At 36.4% G+C, this 16,422-nt stretch overlaps 1 protein-coding gene across 1 annotated transcript in view; it reads right to left on the bottom strand.

Annotated features, from left to right (window-relative positions):
• Positions 1–16,422, bottom strand: part of PRKN (parkin RBR E3 ubiquitin protein ligase) — an 807,172-nt gene that overhangs the window by 524,124 nt on the left and 266,626 nt on the right. The window contains exon 3 of the mRNA XM_076333958.1: positions 11,535–11,775. Within this exon, the coding sequence (XP_076190073.1) occupies positions 11,535–11,775 (241 nt within the window). The remainder of the gene's footprint in view (positions 1–11,534; positions 11,776–16,422) is intronic.

Here is a 16,422-nt window from a genome sequence, read left to right on the forward strand (position 1 = left end):
AGTTTCTAAGACTATAACTAGATATCTGTCACTATAACTCCTTGATTACTCCTTTTTCCCTTAATGCAAACCTATGATCAAGTGAGAATGCAGTAATATGTAGGCCCTGTGGGACTTCTCAGTAAGAGATATTATCAATATACCATATGGTTCATTTATCAATATGTTCTCTGATTCATCAATTATTAGATATTTTTGATAGCATATGTACACTATCTTTAAATGTGATATTAGTATTAAATGTTCATTGCATTTTAGAGACTAAAGTGCATAGCAATTCTCTTCTCAAGAAGATTAATTGAAACCAAGTCCTACTATCATTCTTCAACCTGTCAGTTTAGGAAGCCATGCTCTGCCCCACGTTAGCATTCCTACCGCATGAACTGTTGAGACTCCACTCCTCACCACACTATGTACAGAAAAGAGCTTTGGCAACTGGTTTTTACCTTACTCCCGACTAGTGTGACACTGAACCAGCAGCTGCCAGCTTAACTCTCAGTTGTTCCTGGAGTGCCACACCAATCAATTAAGCCAATTGATTTTGGAGAATGGTTTTGTCGAAGTTAAACAGAAATGCTTAAAGACTATTTTGTACATTCAACTTGAGATATACTTCATATCTCTTTTAATCCCTACAAAAGCTTGTTCCCTTTCTCCCATCTCACATGAACTTAAGAAAGCATTTTTTTTTCTTTTCATACAATCCTCTTGACAGTTTCACAAATGTATGTGCTCGGGGGGTCTCCTTTCTAGTGTCGCATTCCCAAGTCATACTATAAGTTAGAAGACATTCCTGCAGCCTCTAGAGAGACAAGATTTCATCTAGATGCCTTCCCACTTCTTTCATCAGTAACCATTTGATTTCTAGCTGATTCCCATGTGTTATTCAATGAAGGATCACAATACTGTATGAAACAATCAAGATATTATATCTACATCTCCAGTCCTTAACTCAGATTCCTGATCTACTACGCATCTGTGCAGGAGGTAACCAACCCTGTAGTTCTTTCATATTTACCATATTTTTATAAGCCATTCAGCCAGAGAAAGAGATTTCAGTACCTGGACTCCAGGGGGCTACAGGAGAATAGGGATAGTAAAATGAAATATGGAAGAGATCAAGGAGAAATAGCAGAATGAAAGTTATTGTTACAGATGGCAATATTTAATTAAGATGTTTTATTTATCTACATATTGCTAGTCAAACACAGATCTTTGTGCCTGGATGGCAGAAATAAAATGTATTTGTTCACCTCTGTACTGCTAGATTTAGTGTACCTGAAAAATCTCTATTACAGATTAGGAGACAGGATGTGGAGGACAGGTAACACTTGTGTTTGAAACAGAATTTTTTGCATCTCCATCCTAAATATTTCACAATGCTTAAAGTTATAAAGAAGACATCGCTCAAGATGAGTCAAATATTAGCTCAGCTATGGCCATCGTTATGTTCCTAACAAACAAGTTAAAAATCATTGTGGACAATGTTATGGGGTTTAGAAACCAAGATAAGATCTATAGTTATTCACCACAGATTAGGTAACGAGGTATAAAAGTACAATATCCATAATCATTAATCCACATCAGATCTTGAATTTAGATCTTGACCTTCCACAGCTGAAGACAGTGGAGATTTTGCTATTTATTTAATTATTATTAGCATAAGCACAATGTTCTTTTCAAGAGAACTAAAATCTGCTTGGGGAAAGTCCCTGATAATGTTAATCAGGGTCTTCATCTGGCCATATCTACGGTTCAGACTTTATTTAAAACACTATTGATGTTTGATTCAGCTACTTCAAAAATAATTTGTGGAGGCCGAGAAGAGTTGCAGTAGGTGAAAACTCAGTATAAAAAACTGTATCATTCTGTCTCGTAAGTGAAAGGCAGATCAAGGAAGACATTTTCCTCATTTATTTTTCTTTCAGTTTGATAATTTGATCACAAATGCTGTAATCCTACCTGAGTTCAGCTTTCTGCCCAGTGCCAATAGATCCCATAGAATATCAACATTCCAGAAGCTTATAACAAATATTTAATAATTACAAAGGACAATGGCTGTTTGCACAGCATGGATCTTCATTCTGTTCCAACTGGATAAAATCTTAGTTGCTGGGCATAATGTAGGCAGTGTTGTCTCATGAAGAATGTGTAAGGATGAGCAAGGTTTAAGCAAAAGGTTCAATGTACCTCAGAGCAGGTGAAAAAACCCTACGCTTAAGGATTTTTGGAAATCCATATAAAGCTGATATAGAAACTCAGCTCCTGTGGTTAGATATTCTCTAAAAGAAAGAAAGAAACAAACAAAAAGACGAAAAAATAGAGGCACAGAAGATGAACAAAACAACTGAAATCCTTGCTGGCAGTCTCTGAAGAGAAGCCTGAATGGACACAAAGGCCACTACCTTGGCATCTCTAACAATAGTCACCCAGGTAGCAGAGGAAATGTGAAACCTTCACTGAAACAAAGCCGATGGAAAAATTCTAAAGACTTTTGGCACAGCAATGCAAGAGCATGCACTAACTTTAATTCTGCTTTTCTGTGAATATGAATTAGATCTTTTGAATTGACTGTCCATTTTCCTACCACAACCATTCTTTTCTTCAGAAAAACCCCACCAGAGAATCTGTCTTCCCTGCAAATTGCAATGACCTTTTTCTTTCACAGTTCAAATTTAGTCCCATTGAAGCTATTTGTCTTTATAAAGAGAGAGTAGGATGTGTTTTGTATGGCTATTTTTTATCTTCTGGTATCAACTGAATTTATTAAACTATCTGCACCATGTAATTACTTTCTGTAGATCAAGCCTTTCTAATACGTCTGTTCTCCCAATGTGCTTGCTGTGTGCACAGAACTCCCAATGACATCAATGATTCTCGAGCATGTGATTTGAGAGAAGACTATGTCTCATGTCATTTTGAGTGGTAAGAGTTCATAACCAAGACCATGTAGTGCAAGCACTAAGCTGCACAGTAGTGGCAACTACTGTTTTTTAATGAACATTAAACAAAGCATTCTTCTTATTTGTGCCTCATAATTGGACTCTTCTTGTTAAAAAAGAATCGCCCTACATCTCTATTGTCGTATTTTCACACGTAAGAGGTGTTTCCTAAGTGTTACTTTCCTATTTTTCCCAGTGGCATCAGTAATTAATTCATGCCAACAATTATTTTGGAAAACAACATGTAGAGTTTTGTTTAATCAACACAGAACATTTTCCACCTACAAATGCCACCTCCAGCTGGTGGCATAAAGGTGCGAGTGATGCGTTTGCAGAAGAAAGTCCACCCATGCTGTCACCCATAAACAATCGAAATACATTCCAAGGACACAACAGTGTTCCCACCCCACCCCTTGACACAGGGGAGTTAGCAAATGTTACCGGCTTCAATTAACATGAAAGGGCCTTTAAAAACAATAAAGTAATTAGACACGTTCATGAGAGATAATTATGTCATGTAAAGATGAGCATTCCCAGAAGTGCTTTTGGCTCTATTAGAAAAGAACATTTCTCCTCTCAAATGAATTTCACGGACATGCAACGTATGGGAAAATGGCACCATTCTCATCAGTGTTAAAAGCATGATACGAACGAGGTCTCCAGCATGGCACTGACTGCAATAAATTATCAAGTGTGTGTTCTGTTTTCTGAAATGGGCTCAATTTATCGTTTTATTGAAAAGGTTCCATTATGCTAACATCTTATAAAACCACTTTTTGCTGCTGCTGGAAGGTGAAGAGGGGATATAAATTTTTATATATAGACCTTGGAAGTATTGCAGCAGTGAGTTGTCAAGGGTTAACAACCCTAACAGAAGATACGATAAACATAAGAGCAAACTTCCAAGGACTTTGTAATGACAAATTTTCATAACCCTACTGGAAGCAGAATAACCAGAATATTTTTCTTAAGCTTAACTATTTCAAAGGAAATTTTGACAGAATTAGCAATAGTTAACTAGTGGGCTGAAAACTCTCCCTCTGTTCTCCAGTTAACCCTTGGATTGACACTGGAATGTCTGATGAAAGTCAGATTAGCAAATGCCATTATCATTCTTGTCAACTTACCCAGATAGCAGACGTGAAGGATAATCAGACAGAGTTGATTACTTGCAAAAAGGAATACTCCTTCTCTAAATATAACTTTATATAATAAGAATGTTTTCTTTCTTTTGAAATATTGGATGCAAAACAGGTAAGTATTAAAAGAGGAAGAGAACTAGATTTAGACAGACAATTGGTTTGATCTTGTATAATAGCTCTTTTGTGGCTGAGATGTGACTTGTATCCAGAAAATCTCTTTTCTGCTGTGCATCAAAAAATAGAGTATTATTTCAGAAACATTACCATATTATGAATAACTTTTAATGGGAAGCATTGTCTTATGGACATGCCTTCCCTTACCTCTAAACATACTCATACAGCATAATCCAAGAAGCTACAGCAACTTATCAAGAGGGATAATTTAACATATACTGACATGAACAGGCTGCCCAGGGAAGTGGTTGAGTCACCATCCCTGGAGGTATTTAAAAGACGTGTAGATGAGGTGCTTAGGGACATGGTTTAGTGGTGGACTTGGCAGTGTTAGGTTAACAGTTGGACTCGATGATCTTGAGGGTGTTTTCCAAACTAAATGATTCTATGATTCTATGACTGCAATATATTTTAGCAGTTGAAAACAAGTAAGTGGAGCTAGAGCACTGTGACCATTATCTCAATGGATCATCAATAAATACCCTTCTGGATCTCAGAGCTTCAAACATGGATCACAGTTTGAGAACTTCTGCCATACAACATTTACCAAACAGCTTGGAAACTCTTAAAACTTTAAAGTTCTCATCCAAAACATAGGAAATATTTAGCAGGATTGATTTAAAATTAAATGTAATCTCACTGTACCATATAAAAATGCTGTTGTCATACTCTTCTCTTAGTACACACCTGGATTTTCAGACCTCAGATGCACATACTTAAAATATGGTTACTTCTGAAAAACATATTGTAACACTGTGATGACCTAGTCGGTCACGATGTGTAAGCATTTTGCTTTAAGTATGTGAGCAATGTGACCACCAAAGGGACAAAGATGTGTGTAGTTGCCCACAGGAGGCATCCAAGTGACAAAAGGTTGTAAAACAAAACAAAACAAAACAAAACAAAACAAAACTAAACTAAACTAAACTAAACTAAACTAAACTAAAAACAAGCACGAGGGACTGCAAATGGACAAAACATCTTGCAGGTATGGAATACCCATGAAGGGTAGCTGGCAAAACCAAAACCAACAGAAGCAATAAGGAGCACAGAGGAGATTCCCTGTCAGGACAGGGGCAAGTAGTATAAAAATATCAAACAAGAAAAGAAAAGATGGAGAGGAAGGAAGACAAGTCTGCTTTTGTTCCAGTTCCTCTTCTCAAAGAGCTCGCAGGCCTGATCAACTTGATTTCTGTGACTACAACACATCACTGCAACCTACATGGCATCAGCTCTGTGGTATTGTACACTCACAGCAAATTTAAGATAAAAGGTCTAACAGTTAAAGATTAACAGTTTTGTGTATGCAATGAATGCATAGTGATAACGATTAACAATGTGCAGGAAGTAACCATTAGCACAAAGAGAGTTGATAATGCAGGAATTTTGTAAAGTTTTGTTTTAAAGTTTAAAACAGAATTGTACATACAGTAAATTTACACAGTGTGTAATGAAGACAAATGCAGCCATGCTTCCCAGAAAGTATTTGCCAAAATCAGGACTAGTATATTATTGCTGAGTTGGTACTTTATTCTGCTTTTCTAAAAAACCTAAATTAGTACCTTCCCTTTTCTGGATGTAGATTGATCCTCAAATTGATATTGCATTTCATATTTAAAAGTTTGTAAAATAATGCATTAGAAAAAATCTAAATCAAATGTAGACTAAATCACAATGTGCTGCATAATGCATTTTCATTTACATTAAAAGTGGTTTAATCCTAATACAAAAGTAAACTGTCAGTGCACCAAATCCGAAAATACCATAGTAACCTAACTAGTTACTTGAATGTGTCTACTGAAACAATACGTTGGCTGCATATTAAGTAATTTATTACTTTTTCTTGTACAGCAATATGAACCTTATTCAGATGAATGTCTGTCAAAAAGAACTACCATAAGAACCATGTAACCACCATTAAATGGTGTATTAATATTTCAAGAAATTTAAGAAAGATCACTGTAAGTACTCTGAGCATTTGTTTTTAGAACAAAATTTTGATAACTCTGGTAAAAAGGACCTAATTACTAAATGCAAATCGCACAGAATACTGATTTCCCCTCCTCAAACTACTGATTTACAATACTGTGGACCTAAAGTACATTTAATTAATTAATTTATGTTATAATTAATCCACAAATGATTTGTACAGGTGCCAAGGGAAAAAAAATCTTTATACTGATTAATTTCCCATGTAAAAATGCCGCTACATGACAGGAGAGAAATTTTAAGAATCCTTTTTCTCTTTTCAAAGGGAACAGTAAATTCTTAGATATTTGGTTTTGTGACACAGCAAAGCAAAATTAGGTCATGGGAAAATAAGTTCATTGTTGTCTTAGTTTTGTCTGGTGCAGTTGCTGAGCAATTACAGAGCTTCATGTGTCAGAGTATCAATAGAGATGTTCTTGCAGCACTGGAGGCCATTTTGGATGGATCAGTGCTCACATTTTGATGGCATTCTCAAAAAAGGGGATAAGAAAAAGCTGCAGTTGTACTCAGCTTGGTACTGGGTAGGGGTACTCAGCCCAACAACACATTAAAATGGGGAGGTAGAGATGTACACCATACCATTGCCCGATCTGAAACTAATTTGATATTATAAGTTTTATAAAATTGCAAAGTAATTTTAAAATATTTCAGGAGCTTACACTACTCATTTACTTCAAACAAACCTGACACAAAAAGTCTTATCCTTTTAGGCTTTTTGATTAAAAGAATCATAATAAAATGTAATATCAATTACAGAGCACAGGAATGTTAACACACAATCAACAGAATACTATTCAAAAAGTATTCATACAGTATCAGCAATATCCCCACTTAAATTGATTTTTTTTTTTAAATCCATCAGAGCCTCCCTAAGAAGTATGCACAGTTCTGACTACCCAAACACTAAATCGTGGCTTTCCCTTCTAAAAGTTTTTGCCTTTGTCTTTCATATATCAGACTCTTACATAGACCGGGAACCAGCTCATCACTTTATGCTTTCAAGCACTGACAATACTGAGGTTTTGGTAATGACAGTTTTACCTTCCCTAACTCATAGTTGTGTTATTTGTAAGGACAGCAGGTTTTACCATATATGAAGTTTTGGTAAAGCATTTCCTAACTAGGTGGAAAAGAATCAGTCCCTCTTTTTGCTAGAATTTTCAGCTTGGCACACCTAAGTCAATATATACTAGTACCTTATTTACGCTTCCGTGAAAAGAGGAACATGGAAAGATAAGGAGACAGAGACAACTTGCATGCAAGCATTTTTAAAAGGCTAGCTAAAGAACACCAGGATATTCTAGGGAACTGACCAGATAAGCGCTATTTAAAAGTTGTAAAGAAAAAGACCTAAGTAATGATGACCACATCTAATCGATTCAGACAAAATAATAAACCAGCTGATAATGGATTAAACTGGCAATGAAATAGGTAACAACATTAATATCAGCTTACAGAAAACAGATGCTGTCAAACTAACCTGGGTTGTTTTTTTTTGAGATTACAAATTTGCTTGACATGGGTAGCTGATAAATACATTTAGAGAGGGAAGCAATGCGATTCTGTAGTCTGACCTCCTGCCTATCACAGTCCATACTACTTCTAGGTTGAAGCCCAATCTTTGTTGCCGGACATATGTTTCAGAAAAATGTCCTTTATTTATTTTCAAATGGCCACATACGGAGAATTCTTATAAGCCAGGATAACTTGTGTCAGTGGTTGACTTCCTGGCAAGTTAAAATCTATGTGTGATATTTATATTTGCTGTCTTTCAGCTTGTAGACAATGAAAGCTTAAATCCCAAAATACCTTGTAAGGTCTAAGACTCCCCTGTTATAAAATTTCCACTCCCACGGATGCCACAAGATTATATCAACATATATAGGCCGATCATGACCTGCACTTTTGTAGGATTCTTGTGACTCGTCTCCTGAACCTTCTAACAGTTTTTTCAGCAGCTTTCCTGAAGTTTAGACATCAAAATGGTGCGTTACATTCCAGTTTAGTTATGCAAGTGTCAAAAGCAGAGAAAAGACATACTCTGCACTCCACTCTGTTTTGTGTTTATACTTCCAAAGATCATATTAGCTTTCTTGGACCTAGCATCATGATGCATTCTCATATTCAGCTGATGAGCCATACGAACCTTTATGTTTTTCAGATTCACTGTTTCCCAGGCCAAAATCCCTTCACCGTATAGATGCATTTACTGATATGCAACCATTATGGAACATAGTTTATTTGTTTACACCTTGTTTACCAAAGCACTTAGTCCCAGATATTGGACAGATTGTAAATTAGGTGGGGATGAGGTAGATGAAAGTCCTGTGGGTGAGGTAGGATGAAAGTCCTGTGCCGAGATTTTTTCACATCCTCATTAGAAATCATGCAAGGTGTTATTTAGCAGACAGAAAAAGGCATTTCTATTACATTTGCCTGCAAAGAGAGGAAACCTGGACATCTTTGATGCAGATATTATTTAGATCCATTTTCCTATCTTTTTCAGCCTGTTAATGACTTTCAAACATCTGAATTTCTCATGGACAAACACACATTCTACATTAAAAACACAATGTAAGTACAACGGTTCTCCGGAACCAGTCAAGAGTTGCTTTCATTAGTCACCACTAAAATGGGGGTGAGCTGGGAGGAGGGTGTCCTGTTATGCTCTTCTGCAAGGAGCAAATAATGCCCCTCAGTGGAGACAGGATGCCAGGCTATAAGGGTTTTTGTCTGATCAAGTGCAGCAGTTTATACTACTTAAGTATATTACTTATATAATAGCAGTTACAATATAACAAGAGTTGTCTCTCTCCTGGATTGTCTGGTAAAATTCTACAGTTTGACCTCCAAGCATTCAAGTCAATACTTGAAAAATACTACTTTTGCAGTCAAATGCTGCAAAAGCTTCTGGGAGAAGCTTTTGTGATGCAAAAGTTCCACAAATGTTTTTCCGCAGAATCCAAAGGAGGGCAAATAAAACAAAAGCAGGGCAGGGACATAGGGTCAGCATCCTGTGGTAACAAACAGAAATACCTTAGGGTTCAGAAAGAGATGAAGTCTCTTAGTGTTTACTGCTACAATTTCGGAATAGCTGTGTAGCATGTTAGGCTAAACAATAATCAACTAATGAATCCCCTGCCTCTAAATTGTAAGTTTAAATTTGTCCTCTACTCATTGTGTGTGATCTCTGACACACAGAAAAGAAGATTATACTTGGTTCTACTGTACAAGTTTCTACTGTAGACTGATCACCGCAACAACCATGCACCTTCTAAGACAATAGCTTGGTAAGTATAATTTCAAGCGGCAGTGGTGGCATATGCAGCCTTCAGTCACTCATTCCTACTACTATTATTCATCTCAGCTGTGCCAAAGAAAATCGCCTCTACCCAGTTAAGTTGATTGGAAAACTGATCTCTGGATTAATCTTTTTTTTCTATTTTTCTTGCTGGATTATTTTTAACCCGGACTACTCCTTAACTCAGTGAATTATGTGACTACAAATTAACACACCCCAAACCCTAATAACAAAAGCATCAAAATCCCCCATATTGAACAAAAGTGGTGAGGCTGAACAGACAGAAGGACAAGTTTTTATAGTGAGAGTCAAAACAAGCCAAGGAGAAGATAACAGACTTTTAAAAAAGTACTTGTTACTAACATCCTTGCAGGCAGAACTGTCAGTCATTGGAGAGGCTCTTCTTTTTTTTTTTCTTATGATAAAAAAATCTGTTTAACTTAATCATAGATAAAACTAGTCCACATATATTCTCATACATTTTTTTCCTCAGCTGTCATTCTGCTGTGAAAGTATTTGCTGCAATAGAAGACACCTATCAGTTTGTACTCGGCTTCAAGGAGTTTGCAGTCTGTGGAAAAATACACCACATGACAAATTTTAAAATGCCTTACACACGTATAAACTATTCTGTAAAGCTAGCCCAACTATTAAAGCCCTGTGCATATCATGTAGAGTAGTGAAAAAATAAATAAGGAGTAGTATTAAAAAGCTCACACTATGGCCCTGCTTTTGACAGTATGTCCAGCCTGAAACACTCTCCCTAGTTTACCAGATTTAAATTGGCATGCGCCCCTCTTATCTCATTATTCATTCAGATTGGGAGATGTGGATCATTAAGCTGGGTACTAATTTGTTCCTAAACTGCACTCATTCATCATTAGTTGGCAATGAGAGGTTGATCAAGTCAGTTGTGGAATAATTCTGTGACCCTCCCATGAATTGTATATTTTCTGCATGAGTTACTTAAGAAATTCTCTAGAAGTTATTTTAACAGTTTTAATAGCCTTTTTGTTAAGCATGATCATTTCTGTGGTCAGGTTAGTCACAGAGGTATCTCTGTTATATTCACAAATTTTCTTCTGTACTCTGGACCTATATGTTTGGTATTATCTTCCGTACTGTGTATAAAGGGTATTTGTGTACTATTGTTTCTGAAAAGACATCTCTGATGGACTATTACGACAAATCACGACAGAGTCTGGTATTGCACAGAATGATGTCTCTTCACTGGGGACAAACATGGTTGTCACTAAAGATTAGCTAGACTGTGTGTGAGGAGGGGGTTAGTCTGAGAAGATTCATGTAATAGCTAAAAGATTCTTATATTTCCTTCTGATTTGAGCTTCTCTCTCATAACAATTTTAAATATTACACCACAACCCATTTGCAGTAACTTAACTTGTGCCTCCAATGATTTTTCATGATGAAGAGAAGATATTTTCAGTAATAATTTGGTGGATGAAGAACTACTAAAATCCATAGTATGAATCATCATCATATTTTGTGCCAGCTATGTTTTTATAAATAAGTCTATTGTATAGAAATATTTTTTACAAAGTATATGGGTATGAAAACATTACAACAGATTGGGAATTAAACACATTTGCAATGCATAAGCTGCCCAACATTCTAGTTAAGGAAACTTCTGTAATGGAAATTTTACAGACTATTTTGTGCCTTCTCATAGACATCTGGGGTTTTTGCCAGCTTATAATAATTTGTAAAAATAATAATACAAGCATAATACAAGTTAGAGACAGGAACAACATAAGAAATCACTCCATTTATCCACAAAGCAAAATTATTTTGCTAGAAAACACATCAGATGCTTATCACCTCTTAATATAGCTGTATTTTTTGTTTAATAACTAGAAGAAACCATATGTTGTTTTTTTTTCCTGTGGTATGGAACTGTTCACCCTAAGAAAGAAACAGACAAATGTTCAGGTTTGTGTATCGAAATGTACCAAATCACTGATTTACCTGATTTTTCAGAGGGAAGAGAAATGCTGTTTTTTGTAGTATCCAGAATAACAGCCAACCCTGCAGAGAGTGATGGGAGGATGCTGGTGCTGAGATCTACACGAGTTAGACTTTCAGGTTCTCTTTCCAAGGCTTTTAGAATACCTCCAGCAAGGTTATCTTCTGTCTCATCCTTGTTCTGACTGTTCTTCTGTGGACTCTGAACAATATGAACGATACTCTGCTGGGCCAGGTCACAGTTCTGCAACACAAAACCAAAACCCCAATAAATAATTAATTGTGACATAAGGGACAAAATCCCTCTATCTCCAATTTGTTATTTGTTAAATGGTCTCCAAGCCATTTTGTGTAGAATTTCAGTGTGCGGTAATGGAGTTTAAAGCAAAGTGACAAGTCTAAATTGCTGGAATTAGGATTACTTGCATTGGCAAAAGGGTCACAACTCTTACAAATTCTAAACGTTTAACAAGGAAATGGTGGATGAGAGCCAACAGCTCTAAATAAGTCTGGTTTATTGGCACAAAAGAAAAACTTCAGAGGGAGCACTACTAAATCAAGTGCTAAGAATATTCAATACTTAATCTGCATTTGCACAGATAATGCTGATACACAGTCTTCATGTAGCAATTTAGAGTCAAATTTGACAATCACAGAGAGTTTCTGTCCAAGCTACTCCAACGTATCTTTGTAAACAGAAACAGGGATGATGACGATGATGCTACCAATGAAGACTGATACTTATTTCTTGTCCCTAATGTAATTTTCAATCTAAATCTGGCTTTAGATGTAGACTCAGTATAAGTTTCCCATTCTTTCCAAATATGATATTTAACTGTTGGCTTCAGAGTTAGAGAAAGCTTGTGGAAGATCTCATGACTGCTATAGTCTTTGCTGGCAAAACAAAAAGATCGTTACCCATTTTAGCCCAAGAGGTCTCATATATACCTAAGTCCTCTTTCTCAGTTCTCATCAGAGGTGATTCTTAGACAGTCTTTCCAGATCTTGTGTCTTAGAAAAAAGCAAGCTGAATAAAGATCTCTTGTGGTTTAACCTCAGTCAGCAACTGAGCACCACACCACACAGCCGTTTGCTCACTCCTCCCCCACCCCCCCATCCCGGTGGGATGGGGGAGAGAATTGGAAGAGTAGAAGTGAGAAAAACTCGTGGGTTGAGATAAAAAGTTTAATAATTGAAATATAATAATAATAATAATAATAATAATAATAATAATAATAATAATGTAATAATAATAGTAATAATATACAAAGCAAGTGATGCACAGTGCAATAGCTCACCACCCGCCGACCGATGCCCAGCCAGTCCCCGAGCAGCGGCCCCCCCGGCCAGCTTTCCCCAGTTTATGTACTGAGCATGACGTCACATGGTATGGAATGTCCCTTTGGCCAGTTTGGCTGTGCCCCCTCCCAGCTTCTTGTGCACCTCCAGCCTTCTCCGTCGGTAGAGCATGGGAAACTAAAAAGTCCTTGGCTAGTGTAAGCACTACCTAGCAACAACTAAAACATCGGTGTGTTATCAACATTGTTCTCATCCTAAATCCAAACCACAGCACTGTACCAGCTACTAGGAAGGAAATTAACTCTAGCCCTGCCAAAACCAGGACAGGATCTTATGAAAGGCCTATCCATGATAAATCAGGATAGAATTCACATTTTTTTCAGCATTTTCCTAATACGGAATAGAAAAGCAAAATACTACCTCAGAACTAGAAATTACAGAGATTTTGGATGACCTATCATTAATGAAGGGCTTTCAAGAAAGATTTATGTTGAACTTTCCACAGCACGCTTTGCAACAAAAATTGTTCTTTTTTGGGTGACACCTCCTGGAGATCCACACCTATTTCTCCAGTGTTATGAATGAACCACATACAAACATCAACCTGCACACAAAGAAGTTTGAATTTCCCTCAAGAAAAGAACTTTCTAACTCTTCGCAGCATCATTAGGTTGGCCATGTCTGCACTGAAATGTCAAGACAGACTGCTGATTACATTTGGGAGGAACAGAAAGAGAATTCAGAAGCATTTGTCTCAGTATCTACACAATACTTAAAATTTTTAGTTTGCATTGGCAATTATTACATGCACTTTAAATTGCAAAAGATTCCTTTACAGATATTTTAGTGCTGTTTATAACCTTGTTATTATCCCACTCTCTCTCTTCTACCACTTTTTCTCCTCTGGTCTCATTTCTGTTTAGTGGTTTTCCTTCATTCTCTTTCATTATTTCTCAGTATTTCCCCCTCCACTCTTTCTTTCTTATGTAATGCAGTTCTAAAAGACAAAGATCTGTTGGTGGTTTTTTTTTTTAAAATTGAATTTTTAATAACACTCTCTCCTTAGTGAAGCAGTAATCAGCCAGCAGAGATTTGTCAGAGCATGGACACTGCAGTCAAACAAAGCAGTTATTAGCTTTCAACTTTAAAACATTATGTTGACATTAAAGGTCTCCTTTTTCTGTACAACTTGTTGCTCCTAACATTTTAACAAGATCCATTTAAACAGCTTAATAATTTCATTCATTAACACAAAATCCAAAACGCAGCTGCCACTCTAAAACTTCTCCAGCTAAGAATACTGCATAACATTAAAGAATTTAATAACCTAAGAGAAATTAATAATGAAATTAATAACCTAGGCGAATGAGGAGCTCAAAAGTGATTTGCTCAGTTACAGCTAGAATTACAAAGGGCAATAGATATACATGCAAAAACTCAAAACCTTGGAAACCCCTAATCAACTGTCAATCAGTCAAACCATGTTTTAATGAGCATCTCTTCTGGCAGTTTTGCTTGCTTAAGCAGCCCCTGTCCTGCCTTTTATTTTTTCTCACCATCTACTGTCCTTCTCAGTTTGTTTCTTTTTAAAGTTTGCATCAGTTCCCTGACTCAGTTCACAGCCTGATGGTGTGCTACATTCACACTGAGGGGATGGTGCAGAAGACAGAATAAGAGGGATGGCAAGGGCTGCTTAAATCAAACAAAATGCCCCCACAAAACCACAACCTTTTTCAACCACTTTTGCTTGATCTTGACTGCTGTACACATTTAGATGTATGGTTTAAATTGATTGATCTTTAAAAAGTACTTCTTCCATTCTTTTTGCAGGCTGGAGGGTATGCGGTCAGCTTAGAAACAAAGGAAGGGCTGACAAAATAGAGCCCTATCTTATCTACTGTTCTCTCTCCAATGATGTCAAGAACCACATACTTCAAAAAAAAAGATGTAAAATTTGCACTTTGGGCAATTATACATCCATATGACCATAGCAATAGTGTATTCCTGGATTTCACTTAATAAAAGTTTTAATTTTAAAAGGGCAGGTGAACATGTTGCATCTTAGCTTTCTTGCATCTCTTTATCAAAAACAAGAACAAACTTTGGAACACCGAACATCACTACTGATGATGATTGATAATGTAGGTCACAGACACAGGAAAGCTTAATTAACAGATCCCAGGATAAGCTTTCAAAGATACCAGCCAGGAAAAACAAACAACATCCTTTGATTTGTACACTGAGTATATTTGATATGGAAGTCACTGAGCAGTAATAAACATGGAATCCCAAATCATCAGTTTTGTAATGTTTCTGACTACATTTGAATTGAATTTGGCTTGTGTTTAAAGGAGGAAAGTAATTCTCAACCTTTGAAAGAAAACTGAGAAGACAGTACAAGAAAAAAAACCAAAAAGGTTTGTGATCATACCTTAATTGTGAAGAGACCTGGATGAGAATATCACCAAGGATTTCCCAGAATTAGGGTGATTAATGCTTTATAGAAGACTACATTTTGTAGACAGCAGATGGGCTAGGTCTGCAGCTTTTTTCTCTGAGAAAAGAGGTAGAATGCAAACTATTTCTGTAAACGTTTAGGTTTTGCCTTAGGTTACTATTGTAACACAAATCTAAGATACAATTGTTTATGTCAATGTCACTTTCATTTTCTTCATGTATTAGTTTTACGCCTCAAGAAACATTTCTTTTGAGAATATCTATTATCAATGATTCTAGAGATATTGTCTTGTCTTATCTGTAAATCCAAATTAATGCCTGTGATGCATATTCCAAAGGGAAATACTGCAAGTGTATATATTGTAGATCATGAAGTATCTCCTTGCACTAGAGCAAAGGGAGCTGAGAAGACCCGGAAGTGATGACACCCAGTATTAAGGACTGGTCCTTTACAGAGAATGGGTTTTGGCCGACCTGGAAAAATGAATTCATAGCAGATGAAATTAAAACTTTTTTTTCATTCAAAACTTTTGCTTTCATATTTTTTTCTGAATTCTCAAGTTGAATTTCACCAGGCTGAATCGGCACACCCTGAGTGAATAACACAATATCCTTTGGCGCTGCCAGCTGTGGGCTAACTAGAAGGTCACTTCAGGAGACTGAGCTAAATTATGAAGAGGGAAAAGATGACTATTTCAGTAACTCTGAAATCCTCTTGTTCTGAAAGATTTCTGCTTCATATCTTCTTGACAACATATTTTGATAGAAACATCAATACTGAAAGAAGTGTTGTCCATCTAATAAATATATAGTCCACTAGAAGTCATATTATATTTTCTGAAGTGCAATACACTTTATTTTGAAATGTTTAATTTAAAAAAAACCACTAGAACAGAGAATAGTTTGAATTCAAAGCCTTGGATTTGCATGTAAAAACCTAATTTCTTGCAGTGTTTTGTCTTGAAAAGGAATTGGAAATATTTTCATTTTATGTTAACCACCAGTTGGGTTTTTTTAGGTGTTTGGGGTTTTTTTATTGCCTACCAAACTCAAAAAGCAATCGTTCACACTCCACTACCTAAGACCCAGTTCAAACTTTTCCTATTATCTGGAGAGCCACATCTTTGCCTGTGAA

Source organism: Aptenodytes patagonicus, chromosome 3, assembly GCF_965638725.1.
Source record: "Aptenodytes patagonicus chromosome 3, bAptPat1.pri.cur, whole genome shotgun sequence".
In the NCBI taxonomy this organism is placed as follows: domain Eukaryota; kingdom Metazoa; phylum Chordata; class Aves; order Sphenisciformes; family Spheniscidae; genus Aptenodytes; species Aptenodytes patagonicus.